Consider the following 14,169-nt stretch of genomic DNA (forward strand, 5'->3'; position numbering starts at 1 on the left):
CCTGTCCTAAAGTCAGCTTGCTCTTTCGGTTGATTCACATCAAGTATTCTTTGTAATCTGTTAGTAATGACCCTTGTGAACAACTTGTAGATTTGGGATAACAAGCTAATTGGTCTATAATTTCCAATTTCTGATTTATCTCCATTCTTATGCAGCAAAACTATGATTGCATTATTCCACTCACACCTTTTCTAATATACTTTGTGAAGAGCCTTGCCAGTTTTTGTGTTATGTTTCTTCCTCCCAATTTTAACAACTCTAAAGTAACTTCATCTTCCCCCGGGGGACTTCTGATTCTTCATTTTCTTCAATGCATGTTCTACCTCATCAGGAAGAATATCGGGTATGTTGAATGTGTTGCTAATTTGCAATCCATCTTCCCCACTACTGGCATCATTCCCTCACTTCTTGTATAATTCTCTATAGTAGTCTTCTGCTATTTGAATTATGCATTCTCTGCTATTTATAAGTACACCATCACTATTCTTCAGTTTCAGTATCATTTGTCTTTCTGTGTTACTGCTCATGGCTGCTGATTTAAGTCCTTTGTTTTCCCTTAATGCTTGTTCTACTTTTCTTGTGTTAAATCTTCTTATGTCCTCTCTGAGTCTCTTTCTAATGGCTTTGTATAACTCAGTATACTCAATTTTATCCTTGTCAGTGTTTATCTTGCTCTTCATTTGTCGCCTTCGGTTCATCATAACAAGTGTTTCTTGACTAATTTTTTCTTCCTTGGATTTATTTTTCCCTATAGGTTTCTTGGGCTTTATCACTTTCAGAAAGTTGTAATATTCCTCGTCGATATCTTGGTCCTGAGCAGTCTGCAGAAGCTCAAACTTGTTCTTAAGTTCCAGTATGTACTGTTTTTTCTCCTATTCTGTTATCTCAAAGACTTTTGTATTATTTACTCGAGTCAGTTTTTTCCTTTCCTACATCTATATCAAGTGTACATCTTACCATTCTGTGATCACTTCCAACATTTACCTTATTCAGGATGGTAACATCATTCACAATATATCTTCTGTTAGTGCGGATGAAGTCGATTTCATTAGTTGTTAATGCATTTGGACTCTTCCATGTCCACTTTCTGTTCACCCTTTTCTTGAAAAAAAGTGTTCATTACTGACAATCCTTGAGATTCTGCAAATTCCACAAGTCTTTCGCCTCTTTCATTTCTTTCAACAATTCGAAAATTTCCTATAGTTCCCCTTTCTGCTCTGTTTTGTCTTTTTCCAACCTTAGCATCGAAGTCCCCCATAATAATATTGTAGTGGGTTTTCTGCTCATCTAGAAGACTCTCATTTTCGGTGCACATTTCTTCAACCTCTTCATCATCATTAGCATTAGCATTAGCATTAGTAGAGGCATTTGATGCAAGAAAGCAAGCTTATGCAGCATCAGCCAAAAAAAAAAAAAAAAAGAAAAAAAGAAAAAAAAACCACTTTCACTTCACCCCTCTGTTCGTTCAAAATACCTGTCCAGCTGAGCCTTAAACTTATTTAGGCTATCAACCTCCACTACAAGGGATGGACGTCTGTTCCACCAACCAACCACCCGCTGGCTAAAGGCAAATTTCCTCACGTCTATCCTACATCTGTCTTTCCTCAATTTGAATTTATGCCCTCTCAGGTGATTATTCTGAGCTAGAGGAAGAATCCCATCAGCATTGAGCATGCTCAAACCATTCAAGGCTTTATACACCTCTATCAGATCACCTCACTGGTGCCTAGTCTCCAGACACTGTAATTTGCAAAACTTAAGCCTTTCTTCGTAAGAGCACCCCTTTGTTCCATTCACTAATCTTGTTGCCCTTCTCTGTACTCGTTCCAGCAGCTCTACATCCTTCTTGAAATGAGGCCTCTAGACCTGTATACAGTACTCTAGGTGTGGCCTAACCATTGTTGGCTCAATGGTCATGGCTCAATGTTGGTGCATAAATCATTATAACCTTTAGCTTGTACCTGTACCTCTTAGAAATCTTGAGTATTAATCTTGACACCCTTGGTGATGTCTTTTTGAATTCCAAAATGTTGTTTTTTAAATCTTTATGGACCAGAAACCCAACTCCACATTCACTCCTTTCACTGTTTCCATTGGTGTACAGCAGATTTCCACTTGATAAACTTATAAGTGATTCATTTCTTCTTCTTGTTTCAGCCAAACCAATGATATTCCAATTCACATTTTCTAATTCCTTTTCCAGCTGTAATAGCCTGTCTTCACCGATGAGTAATCTAACATTGTAACAGGCCAAGTTCAGTTTCTGTGCTTGGCAGCCTGGTCATACCCAGAGATTCTTAGCACCCTCTGCTTCCACTCTGATCCACGCTGCTGCTTCCACTCTTCCATGCTGCTGTAAGAGGGGGAGTGAAAGCCGCTGAGGACTGGGGGCCATTTGTTTTGTCGTGCTGTCATATGCTGGAGGGTTTGGTCTTTTCCTCTTCACGCTGACCAGGCATATTGAAGAGAACCACTCTACACATTCGTTGCCACCTAAGTGACGTAACAGGGCTTACTATCGAGAAGGTGTGCATGAGTGGATTTTAGGGAGGCAGGCCAACTGGACTTCTCCTAAATCTTCTGTAATAGAAAGATATTGGATCCATCAGTGTTTTAGACTGAGTGTGGTAACACACAGGATACCCGTTCCCCTCTAAGCCCCTTACCATACACAGATTAGATCGAAAACTAAATTTCAGCCTATATAGAAAACCCACTAATAAGGGGATGCTTTTGCATTTCCATAGTTATCATCCCCAACCATACAAAAAATCAGTCATGCTGAATCAATTTCTTAACGCCTTTAAATATTCTTCCACCCATTTCTCTAACCACTGAAATAAATGAATTAACTAGAAGATTCTCAAATAGGGGTTACCTGCTAACCTATATAAATAAAGTTAAAACAATAGTCCATGATAAAATAAATAACAACCTCGCAACAAACATTGCACAAAAATCCGACAAGACCAAAATACATTTCATCACCATTCCATATGTCGAGTACTGGTACAATAAACTTAACCAAATATGCAAGGAAACCGACTTGAAAATCATAGCAAAACCCATGAACAAATTATACACATTCTTCAGAAATCGACCTTCAAACACCACATTCCAATCACAGCATGACCTAGTATACAGCATCCCATGCAAAAATTGCGATGCTGTTTATGTAGGATCTACCGTGGCAGTGGCACCGCTTCGAACAAAACAACACGCAGTTTCTGTGCAGGCGGGTCGTTCAAATGCATCGGAACTTTCGTTCCATGCAATAAATGAACAACATTCGTTCGGTTTTAATGAAACAAAAATTATAAATATTCAACACAAACTACTTATTGCGGAAACCTTAGAGATGAAACTACATGAAACTTCAATCAATATCGCTAGACCATTCCTATTGTCCGACGATTGGTCACTTATACGCATGCGTGAAGAACAAACACTACAACATAAGGCAAAAGTTTCGGATTAATTGTGAGTTGCTCTATTCCTGTGAACATGACGCCTCGAGAAGTTCTAGTCCGACTTAAGGTATGTAGAGAATAATCCTCCCATATCCATTTTTTTAGACCCCTAAATTTAACTCTAAAGTAAAGCTACAGGACCAAAACAAGTAATTGGTCCATATTTATTAAGCAGTTTAGACCTTCAAAAATCTAATTTTATGTCAATTCACATAATGGTTTCCTTGCTGCCAGAGGTATGGTGTTTGAAGACAGAAGTCTTGAGCGCTCATTGTTGAGACCGTACGGTCTGAACAGTGCGGTTCTGACAGTGGGGAAGATGTCCCACATGTTTTGCAAAATTGATATCACCTTCCCCAAGAATTATTAGCGAGTTGGACTAGGAGAGTTGGTTGGAAAAGAAGCTTCCTATATCTAAAATAAAGGTAATCCCTGTTGATTCATAATATAATAGAATATAGGAATTATCGAGCACTTAATAGCTCTCTATTATCAAATCAGTTTATTTATATGTATCTCATGCATTTTTCTTTTCTGTCATATGTCTAATTAGTTCATCTGACATCCGTTTAGGCCTAAATCTTGAACAATATTTCTTTGTTGGTATGAAAAGCCTAGTAGCTTCCAAGATTACTTCTTTGAATGCTTCCTATTTTGAATTTGCTGTTGGCATCACCAGTTGGTCCCACCATATAGAATTTAAATACTGTCTGAGACCACCGTAGTCACCTTTACAAAAGCAAAAACCGTTCTCTTTACCCTTGATGGTAGTTACTTCTTTGAGTAAATCCAACTTCAGCAGATTGTGTGATCAATGGCACCTAGTGGTTACTTTATCTGCAGATTCTTAATGCATGAAGAATCACTACTGATAATCAGATCAAGAGTATTACTCCTTCTAGTTGCCTCCCGAACATGCTGCTATAGGAAACAACCATCCAAAAAATCCACAAAAGCCCTGCTAGTGTGTGTGAGTGACCAACCAACAAATTCCAGTCAATCTTTGGGAAATTAAAATACCCCATTATAAGACACTCTGATTTACTGGCCCACTATTTCTCTGCACAATTGCTCATTATACTCATAAGATTCATTTGGCCTATAACACACACCTACTCTCATTTTTCCTTTCCCAGTGCTTATGTCACACCGAACAGACTCAACATTGCATTGTCCACCAACATCAATCGGCAGATGCACTTCCTTAGATTTTATGTGTTTCTTAACTAACAGCATAACCCCTCCTGTCTATCCTTTCTGTACACATTGTACTCCCCAAATTCCAATTCTGCACTGCTTATGTCTGTGTGACACCATGTCTCTGATATCCCAACAATATCTGCCTTTGATGTCTTGACTAGCACTTCAAGCTTATAGAATTTATTAACTATACTCCTAGCATTGGTGTACATGCAAGTATACGTGCATCTGTTTCTACTCTTAGTTACACACAGTCTATGTATGTGTACATAGACTGTGTGTAACTATAGCCTTTCACAGCCTATGTATTTACTTGTTCTGCTATGACTCCCAGCAGTCTTGGAAAACCCCATTGCCTTGCTTTCCAGGCTGCTGCTCAATGGATTTCAATAGAAGTAGTCCAAGAATCACTTTTTACCTCTGCCAGCGGCTACTGTTAATCTATTAGTCCATGTATCCCCCCAAGCTAGCAGTTTTCCGACCCAACTAACACTGCCTCGATAGCATCAGCAAATATTCTTGCACCCTTTCTATTTAAGTGTATCCCATCCGTGTAGAAGCAGTCTCGCCTGTTAACAAGCATAGACCAGGCTGAAAAAAATTCTACCCCTTGAGCCTTGCACAATTTGGCCCTCTCCAGGGCTGAATTGATCGACAAGGCTCTCATCATATACTCTCTCCAGTCAGGTCTGGACAGAATTGCAGACACTTTCAAATTCAACCCTAACTCACGGCTTTTTTTCAGCATTGACTTGTACTTGTTAAGTAATTCCGCCGGTATCCTACTCTTAATATCATTAGTGCCAACATGTACAACAATATCACCCTTTGTGCCCTTAAAAGATGATATCTGCTCTACAATGTCATCAACCTTTGACCCTGGCAGACATACCCTGGTCCTGTCCCATCTATCCTTTTTGCACAGTATGTTCCCCGTTTCCCTGACAATAGAGTCACCTACAACAATTAGTTCCTTTGGGACAAGGGAGCGCATTCTGCCTTGGGGTTTGCCGCTGTGTTGCTTGATGTTCAAGTGCAAGCTCTGGCATTGACGTGGGCAGCTGAGAGCTTGATAGGCCCCTCAATTTATATCTTTCGAGGGCATTCACCATTGGTGGAGATCTCACAAGAATGCAGCTATCACATTATAGCAGAAATGACTATATTTATTTGATGTGTTAATTTATTATTCTAGCTATAATATATTATGCTATACTAAAGGATACATTTGCCAATAAAAAATATCAATTTTGCTCAGTCTTTAACTTCTACTGCTCACATGGTAAGAATGCACTCATGTTCTTTGCTTAAAAAAGTTAGTGGGCATATTGTAATAGATTTTATGTTCAAGTAAATTATGGTTTCATTTTTTATTTATTTATTTTTTGTTATACTTTTGTTTTTGTTTTCAGGTGAGAGAGGAATGGAGAGATGGCAAATTTGAAATTCAGGCTGATGATGAAGACATTCATTCAGCAAATGAAAGAAGACTAAAAGTATGCTTAATTTCATCATATTGCATATAGTCTATAAGTTTAAGTATATTGTAATTGTAATTTTTATGATATATTTGGTCTAGGTAATGAATACTTAAAACGTAGATGGAACTTTAGTGAATACAGCAGAATATATCTATATTTTGAGAACTAATGCTCACACTGCATTCTATTTTTCTGTCTCTACTGCTGGGGATCAATATTGTCCCTCCTATGACAGTGACAGAGCTTAGGCTCTTTAGATATGAATTACTAAACAACAGTTATCCATGAGTAACTGATATATCTTTTAATAAAATAACATCATCCAGTAGGTGAATTTATCATTCATTTAAAAACTCAAAGGCACTTTTTTCACTAGTTTCAGAACTGTTTGCTTCCATCATCTGACAACAAGAAAAACTTCCAGTTGAAAATGTAATTTTCATTATGTGATAATCCCTATTAATTAAGCAGCTTAGGCTGAAATTCATTAATCAAGTAAAGAAGCATGCCACAAGGTCACTAATTGAGGCTATCTATTGTCTGATAATGGAACCAAGTCATTCCAAAACTGGTCACAGCAGTGCTTTTGAGTTTTCAGTAAATAATAGTTTCACCTACTGGGTGATGTTATTCAATTAAAAATTATATTAGTTATTTTTGGTTGAACTTGTGGATTTCTAAAGAGCTTAAGCCCAAGCTCTTCACTGTCACAGGAGGGGCAGAATTATCCCATGGTAGTATAGACAGAAAAAGAGTATTCAGTGACAGCATTATTTTTCAAACTGTGTCAGTTCCTGTACTGAAATAGTACCCCACTTCTGTATCTATTAATATCTATATTTATTTATTTATTTATAACATCTATATATAGACTTTAAAAAACAACCAAGCATTTCTATTCTTATTCAGTTTCGTTCAGAAATGTGAGGTAAAAAAGTAATTTGCTGTGGGTTGAGTATTTGATACTCTAAGTCAGGATTTATCAACTTTTCCCAGCTATTGAGATAGATTCAAATTGGTGCTGCAGCTTGGATGCTGTGTACACTTTGGTCTGGAGTTTCTGTTGCAAGCATAAAATTTTAAAAATCAGTAAAGTATACTTGGTGACTTTGTGTAGGGGAACTAGCTTCTGTTAATTTGCAAACATAGTTTTGTGCTGGGTGATTTTAAAATGCATTTGAGGGAATTCATTTTAAAATTTAATCAGAACACGAACATGCCTATCTGTCTTTTTAGTAATTTTTTTTTGGTATTGGTTTGTTGGAATGATCAAATGAAATTGCCTTATGGTTAGGCTGACCAGGGTCTGGCCCAAAATCCTGATGGCCAGAATCCTGACAGCCCAGAGTCCCAACAGTATTTACTATATTGTAAAAAAAATATGAATATAATTCTATATATTTATTAGTTTTTTTAGTAAGTAAAAACTTACCTTATTAGATTAATTTTGTGTAGAAAAATATAAAAAATAACAAAAATTTTAATGACAAATACTTCTCTCAATTTGAAGATCGCGTTTTCTGTTACAGACACAAACAGTTTTAAAATACAATCAGCAAATAAAAAAGACCTAATTAATTTTACTTTATTATATTGCATTTAATTGGTGATTCAATTTTGAATTTTGGTATTTGGATAGGGTGTTTGAGTAATAATTATGGGTATAGCATTGAAATGCTAAAGATAAAAAACTTGAAATAAGAACTTTCAGAATATGAAAATTTAGAGTAATAAATTTTGGCAGCTGCTTAACATTTGTCATAAATATCATTAGCATAATTAAAACTGTAATTATACAGGTATTTGTTATTAGCTGTACTTTCACAAATTTCTTTGACAAGTATATTAGGTACGACCATGGGCTCTGGCAGGATATTTTGAAAGGGGTAACCGTAACAGGAAAAAATATCCCATTTTCTTATTATTATTATAATACTTAAGATTATTTAAGTATTATTATTAAGATTATTATAATACGTAGACATTAGATTATAATTTATATGATTTTTTGCAAATTTTAATCTGTGATTTTGATATCATTAAACTGTGATTATTGTCAGTAATGTGGTTTTTGTGAACTGATTGTATACCATTAGTTATTAGACATATTAAGAAATATTACTGTTTCCATCATACAAGTATGATTCCAACAATACAAGTGTGTTAGTATATAGGTGTGTGCTGTTTATTCATTAATATGACAAAAATTAACATTATCATATACTGATTGCATAACTGCAATGTACATGTTCCATGTGTGCTCAAATAAAATTTTAATGTGTTTAGTGGTTGCTTTGATTACATGAAAAACATTTTTTATTGCAAAAACAGTTTCTGAGATATAGACTAACTTTTTTTTTTTTAAATACAATCGGTATGACGGGATTTCAGCTGTAGGGATTTTAGCTGTCGGGATTTTGGGCGGCACTAGGCTGACCATATGTCCCATTTTTAATGGGAGAGTGCTGTTTTTTTGCTATGTCCCGGCCGTCCCGTAATTTTAGTAAAAATATCAATACGTTAATTAATGACTCTTTTGTAACAAAGTCTCTCTGTCTCGTAGACACTCTGTTTCTGCTACTTCTCTATAGATACTTCCACGGGCACTGTTCTTCTGAATTGGCTTCTATAATTCCTGCCTCTTTTCCAAAGCAGTTTGAACACGTGTTACAACCAGTCAACATCCTTTTACTGTCCAACTTCAAATTCACAGAACTACATTTTCTTCTTCCTCATTTATTCATTCAACTTTCATTTTCTAGAACAACCATCCTCCATACGTATTTCCTAAAAATTACAATCTACAGAAGTTCAAATATAATGTCAAGAAAAATCTTCTTTCATCTTTTCAACCTTCAACCCATGCACGGTACTAAGTACTGTAGGTTCTAATACCTCTCGTATTTGGGATTTTCAAAATTAAAAGAAAAAACTTTCAACTAGTTACCAAGCTCTGTAGTTCACATATTTGAAGTCTTTCTAGTCTCACTTTTCAAGAAGTTCAGTTTTTTTTTTTTTTTTTTAAATGTATGGTCTCCGTACTCAGTATTCCAAGTGTGGTCTCACACTTGCCTCACTGGGATTATCTCTTCTCTGCCTCTGCAAGCAAATGTTCAGTAAATCATAGATAGAACCATGTGCTCTTCTCTGCTGTTTCCCTACCCTTCATGGAGAATTTCATATCTGTTTGTATTGTAACCCCTAAATACCGTTATTTCCCCACTATTTTTAATTCAGTTCCTCCAACGATGTCAGTTATCTTTCAGGTGTTATTTTCTGGTGTTAGACTTTGCATTTTGCAACACAGAAACATAATTACCACTTGCTTATACAGTAACCTTTTATGTGGAACTGAGTCAAATGCTTTACTAAAATCCAAATAAACAATGTCAAAATTATTTCCTACATACAACTCAAGAATGACTGTCAAAATACCTATTCACATTAGATAAACAAGTTTTTCCCTTTTTCATCTGCATGCTGTATTTCCTTTAGACTGCTATTGCTACATGTATGCTCTTGTATTCTTCCTACCACTGAAGTTAGACTGATGGTCTTTGTTTACCCACTTTGCCCTTAGCCTCACTTTGGCTTTATGAATTAGCAAAAAGAATTCTGTACTAGGTATATAATGTGCCCTGCCACTAGCATATTTAATGTGTTTTACATGTAAGAGTCATTGGCAGGTGTTAAAAATGTTTTAATTTTCAGATATTAATAAAATTCATGGATAATAATATAACAATGTTTTTATTTTATTAATAATAATTACATATCGGTTACTGAAAGTATTGCTCTATGATGACTAAAGTAGGATTTATAATTTTTACATTGAAGAGATTGTAGTTAGTTCATAACTAAATACACCATCTATAAGTTGTCCCATTATGTGTAGTATTTATTGAAAGATAAATGTCCAAGTTGAAGAATGTTTTCATAAATGTGCAGAACTCTTTTCCGGCCTCAAAGCTGAATTGTAAATAAAAATGTTACATTGGCCTCAAAGCTGAATTGTAAATAAAAATGTTACATTCAATCTGAAAACACCAGGTGACTTGAAACCAGATGCGTTTTTCAATTAATGCATTTCCCAGTTTCTAAAAGTTTTTTTGTATCTTAAAACCTTATTATTTCTGTTTGTAAATTCCTTAGCTTTCCAGCGATATGCTGTACGTCTACATTATCCCATTTACTACATGAGAAAATTTCCTTGATCACATGTTAATATTTTCCACTATCCTGGAAAAATTACTGCAATTTTCGGAGGTTTGAAAGTTTTTCCTTTAGTATTGAGCCAAAATGAAGCTCCATGCAAAATTTCATTAAATTTGGTCCAGTAGTAGATAAATTATTGTTGCCATCATACAAGTATGATTCCAACAATACAAGTTACAATAATTCGCTTCTAGCAGAAACTGAAGATGACATCACTTCTGTAATGCTTTTCACATAACGGTTTTTTGTTTTTCACATAACGATTTACCCCCCCCCCCCAAAGTGGCCCACTCAACACTTACAAAATTTTTGGAATAACGCCAGTAAAAACGTTTTTAATGTCAATACATTGGCACTTTTCCGTTAATAGGATTTTTTTCAGAGTTCAATGATGCACTGGTAATTAATCTAAATGGTTTTATTCTCTCTCTCTCTCTCTCTCTCTCTCACACATGCTGCCTCCCTCAAAATTATTGGGTAAATACCCATTCAATTTGACTTTCCCACATCCATTACATAAGGGTCTGATCTGATCTGATGAATTTGATTCATTTTTTCTTTTCTTTGTATTGACATATGAGAAAAGCTCATTGTCTCCATTCCTTGCTTGCTTAGATAAGGATTTCTCATAATCATCTTTGTCAGCCTAAGCCTTTGTTTGGAGCTATGAGGCCAGCTTATAGTTGTAGGCTTAAGTACTTTTCATACCATTGTAGCTCTTCTATGCCATGTTTTTCTGCTTTATTACACTGGCCAGATCCTTATTGATCCATTTTTATAATCTCCTATTGCTATATTTTCTTTTTGGTGTATATGCATTTGTGGCTTCTCTGACTACTGCTTTAAAGGTATTATTCTCCTATATTTCCTTTACTCTCCTATATTCTCCTCTCTCTCTCTCTCTCTCTCTCTCTCTCACACACACACACACACACACACACACACACACACACACACACACACACACACACACACACACACACACACATCAAACTTAAACTTAGAACTCCATCATCGCTTCCTGCTAAGGGTTCTGTATACTGTCCACCCTATACTTAATTGTTATCTGGTTAATGGATGTTGATCATGTCTAGGATATGCTTGTTCTTAGTATTTTATCTAGTATCTACTGATATAAGTAACAATTATTCAGTACATACATTGTGAAAGATTATTTATCATCACTATAATTATTGCAAACATTACCAATTTGCTGGTCTTGATTCAAGGTATGAAACGTCTAATACAAATGCCTATTACATGTTGATGGTATTATGAAAGAGTCTATAGATTTTAAATGAAATAGGTGTACTGTACAGTACATACTTCCTGGTGGTCTAACTGTTAAATTTTTTTTATTTATTAATAACGACTCTGAAATACTGCTAAAAAATTTCCATTAGTCTACTGAAATTAAGTAATCCATTTATTCTAACGTGAAATTAAATAATCCATTTATTATAACTATAAAGTACTACTTATTATTGATTTGTAGGAATTAATAGGGAATGCAGTTGGTGGCAAGCTTCACACGGGACGAAGTCGGAATGATCAAGTTAGTATTCCTGTAATTCAGTCACAAAAATGATTTAGTATTAGTATTAGATCTATGGTGCAAAGAAACCTTAGGCTTTTGCTGCACTAGCAAAATAAAATAAAAAATAATAATAAAAATGGAAAAAAAAATCTTATGTTTCACTCCTCATGTAGTTACTGATCCAGCTAAACTTTGAATTTTCTTAAGCTGTCAGCTTCAATAAAGAATAGTAAATATGCATATTAAGAATTTCTAGTTTGTTCTGATAAGTTGACCTTGGCACTGTACTACAAGTAATGGAATTTCTCATAGAGATACAATTGCCATATATTTCTAATGTTTGTCTATCATGCTGATTACTGTTTCAATGACAGCATGTTTCTGTGGGATTAAAGCTTGGTTTGGTTACTGAGTTGTTGGATGTTACGTTAATGAGGTGCCTGACGAGTTTGTTGACATTAGACTTGAACTTCTGTAGACTGTAATTTTCAGGAAATGTGTATGAAGGAAGGTTGTTCCAGAAAATGGCAGTTGAATGAATAAACAAGGAAGATGGAAAGTTGGTTTTGTGAGTTTGAAGTCGGACAGTAAATGGATGTTGACTGGTGCTGGCACGTGTTCGACTGTTTTGAAAGAGAGAGAGAGAGAGAGTGGGAATTATAGAAGCCAATTCAGAAGAACAGTGTCCATGGAAAGTGCCCTGTAGAAAAGGCATGCAGCAGAAACAGAACGTTTATGAGACAGAGAGTGGAAAGACTATTAGAGAGGAGTCATTAATTAAACTAACTGCCCTCTTCTAAATGGAATCTAGAATCCTGAGAGAGGTTTTGGGGGCACCGCTCCAGATGTGGGAACAATATTCCATGGTAGGGCGGATTTGTGATTTGTACAGAGTGAACAGCTGTTTGGAAGAAAAGTAATGAGAAAACCAAGAGAAAGTAACGAAGTTTTTTAGATGCAGAGGAAGCAATATTTGTAATGTGCTTGTGCCAAGAGAGAGAGAGATTAGAAGTCAGGGTAATCCCCAAAAGAGATATATCAACTTGCCTAGAAATCGGAGTGTCACCAAAGATAAGCATAGGAGCAGAAGAATCCTTTTTGTGAGATATAAGACAAGACTGAGTTTTAGAAGGATTGAAATCAACTAAGCCCCACTGGAGAATTGCCTGGAGATTGGCATGTAAGGAATTGGTAGCAGATATTTCAGAAGGTGAAGTTGATTGAGTAGGGCAAGGTTTCTCAAAATGGAAAGTGGAATGCAATGTGCTATCATCAGCAAAACTTTGGATAGGATTTCCAGTCAATGGAAGAATGTCTTTAATATACAAGAGGAAAAGAGTGGGGGAAAGAACTGAACCTTGGGGGACACCAGCATTAGTGAAGAACTTAGAAGACAGAGAGCCATCTACCATCACCCTCAGTGAGTGATCAGAGAGAAAACTGGATAACCAATTACAAAAAGAAGTTGGCAAACCATAAGATGGAAGCTTGTTTAGAAGACCTTTATGCCAAACATGATCAAAAGCCTTTGAGATGTCAAGAGCAACTGCTTGTGTTTCACCAAACTTTTCCATTGAATTAGTCCATAAATGGGTAACATTAGCCAGAATATCGCCAGTGGATCGAAACTGACAGAATCCATACTGGTGATCGTTGATCAGATGGAAAGTTTCTAGGTAGTTTAAGAGTTGGCCATTAATTGATTTCTCCATTACTTTAAAAAGAGTAGAAGTAATTGTAATGGGATGATAATTGGGTGGGAGGGACCTGTCACCCTTTTTTGGAACTGGCTGGATTTGTGCAAATTTCCAAGCAGAAGGAAAAACACCTTTGGAATAAGAAAGTGAAAAAAATGATATATCTCTCTTAGGGATTACCCTGACTTTTAATCTCTCTTGGCATAAGCACATTACAAATATTGCTTCCTCTGCATCTAAAAATCTTAGTTTTCTCTTTTGCTCTTGCCGTTACTTTTCTTCCAAACAGCTTTTCACTCTGTACAAATCGCAAATCCACCCTACCATGGAATATTGTTCTCACATCTGGGGCGGTGTCCCCCCAAAACCTCTCTCAGGCTTCTAGATTCCATTCAGAAGAGGGCAGTTAGGTTAATTAATGACTCATCTCTAACAGAGTCTCTCCACTCTGTCTCATAGATGTTCTGTTTCTGCTGCATGCCTTTTCTACAGATACTTCCATGGGCGCTGTTCTTCTGAATTATCTTCTATAATTCCCACTCTGTTTTTCAAAACAGTCCAAACACATG

The 14,169-nt window shown here is 35.9% G+C and overlaps 1 protein-coding gene across 4 annotated transcripts in view; it reads left to right on the forward strand.

Annotated features, from left to right (window-relative positions):
* The window catches only part of LOC150085171 (5-taurinomethyluridine-[tRNA] synthase subunit MTO1, mitochondrial), a 421,026-nt gene that overhangs the window by 291,425 nt on the left and 115,432 nt on the right, over nucleotides 1-14,169 (forward strand). For all 4 annotated transcript variants that reach the window (XM_090373908.1, XM_090373907.1, XM_090373910.1 and 1 more), the window contains exons 19-20: nucleotides 6,083-6,166; nucleotides 11,862-11,921. In XM_090373908.1, coding sequence (XP_090230034.1) covers nucleotides 6,083-6,166; nucleotides 11,862-11,921 — 144 coding nt within the window. The remainder of the gene's footprint in view (nucleotides 1-6,082; nucleotides 6,167-11,861; nucleotides 11,922-14,169) is intronic.

The sequence above is a fragment of the Mastigoproctus giganteus genome, chromosome 5 (assembly GCF_048544385.1).
Source record: "Mastigoproctus giganteus isolate SK-2022 chromosome 5, ASM4854438v1, whole genome shotgun sequence".
In the NCBI taxonomy this organism is placed as follows: domain Eukaryota; kingdom Metazoa; phylum Arthropoda; class Arachnida; order Uropygi; family Thelyphonidae; genus Mastigoproctus; species Mastigoproctus giganteus.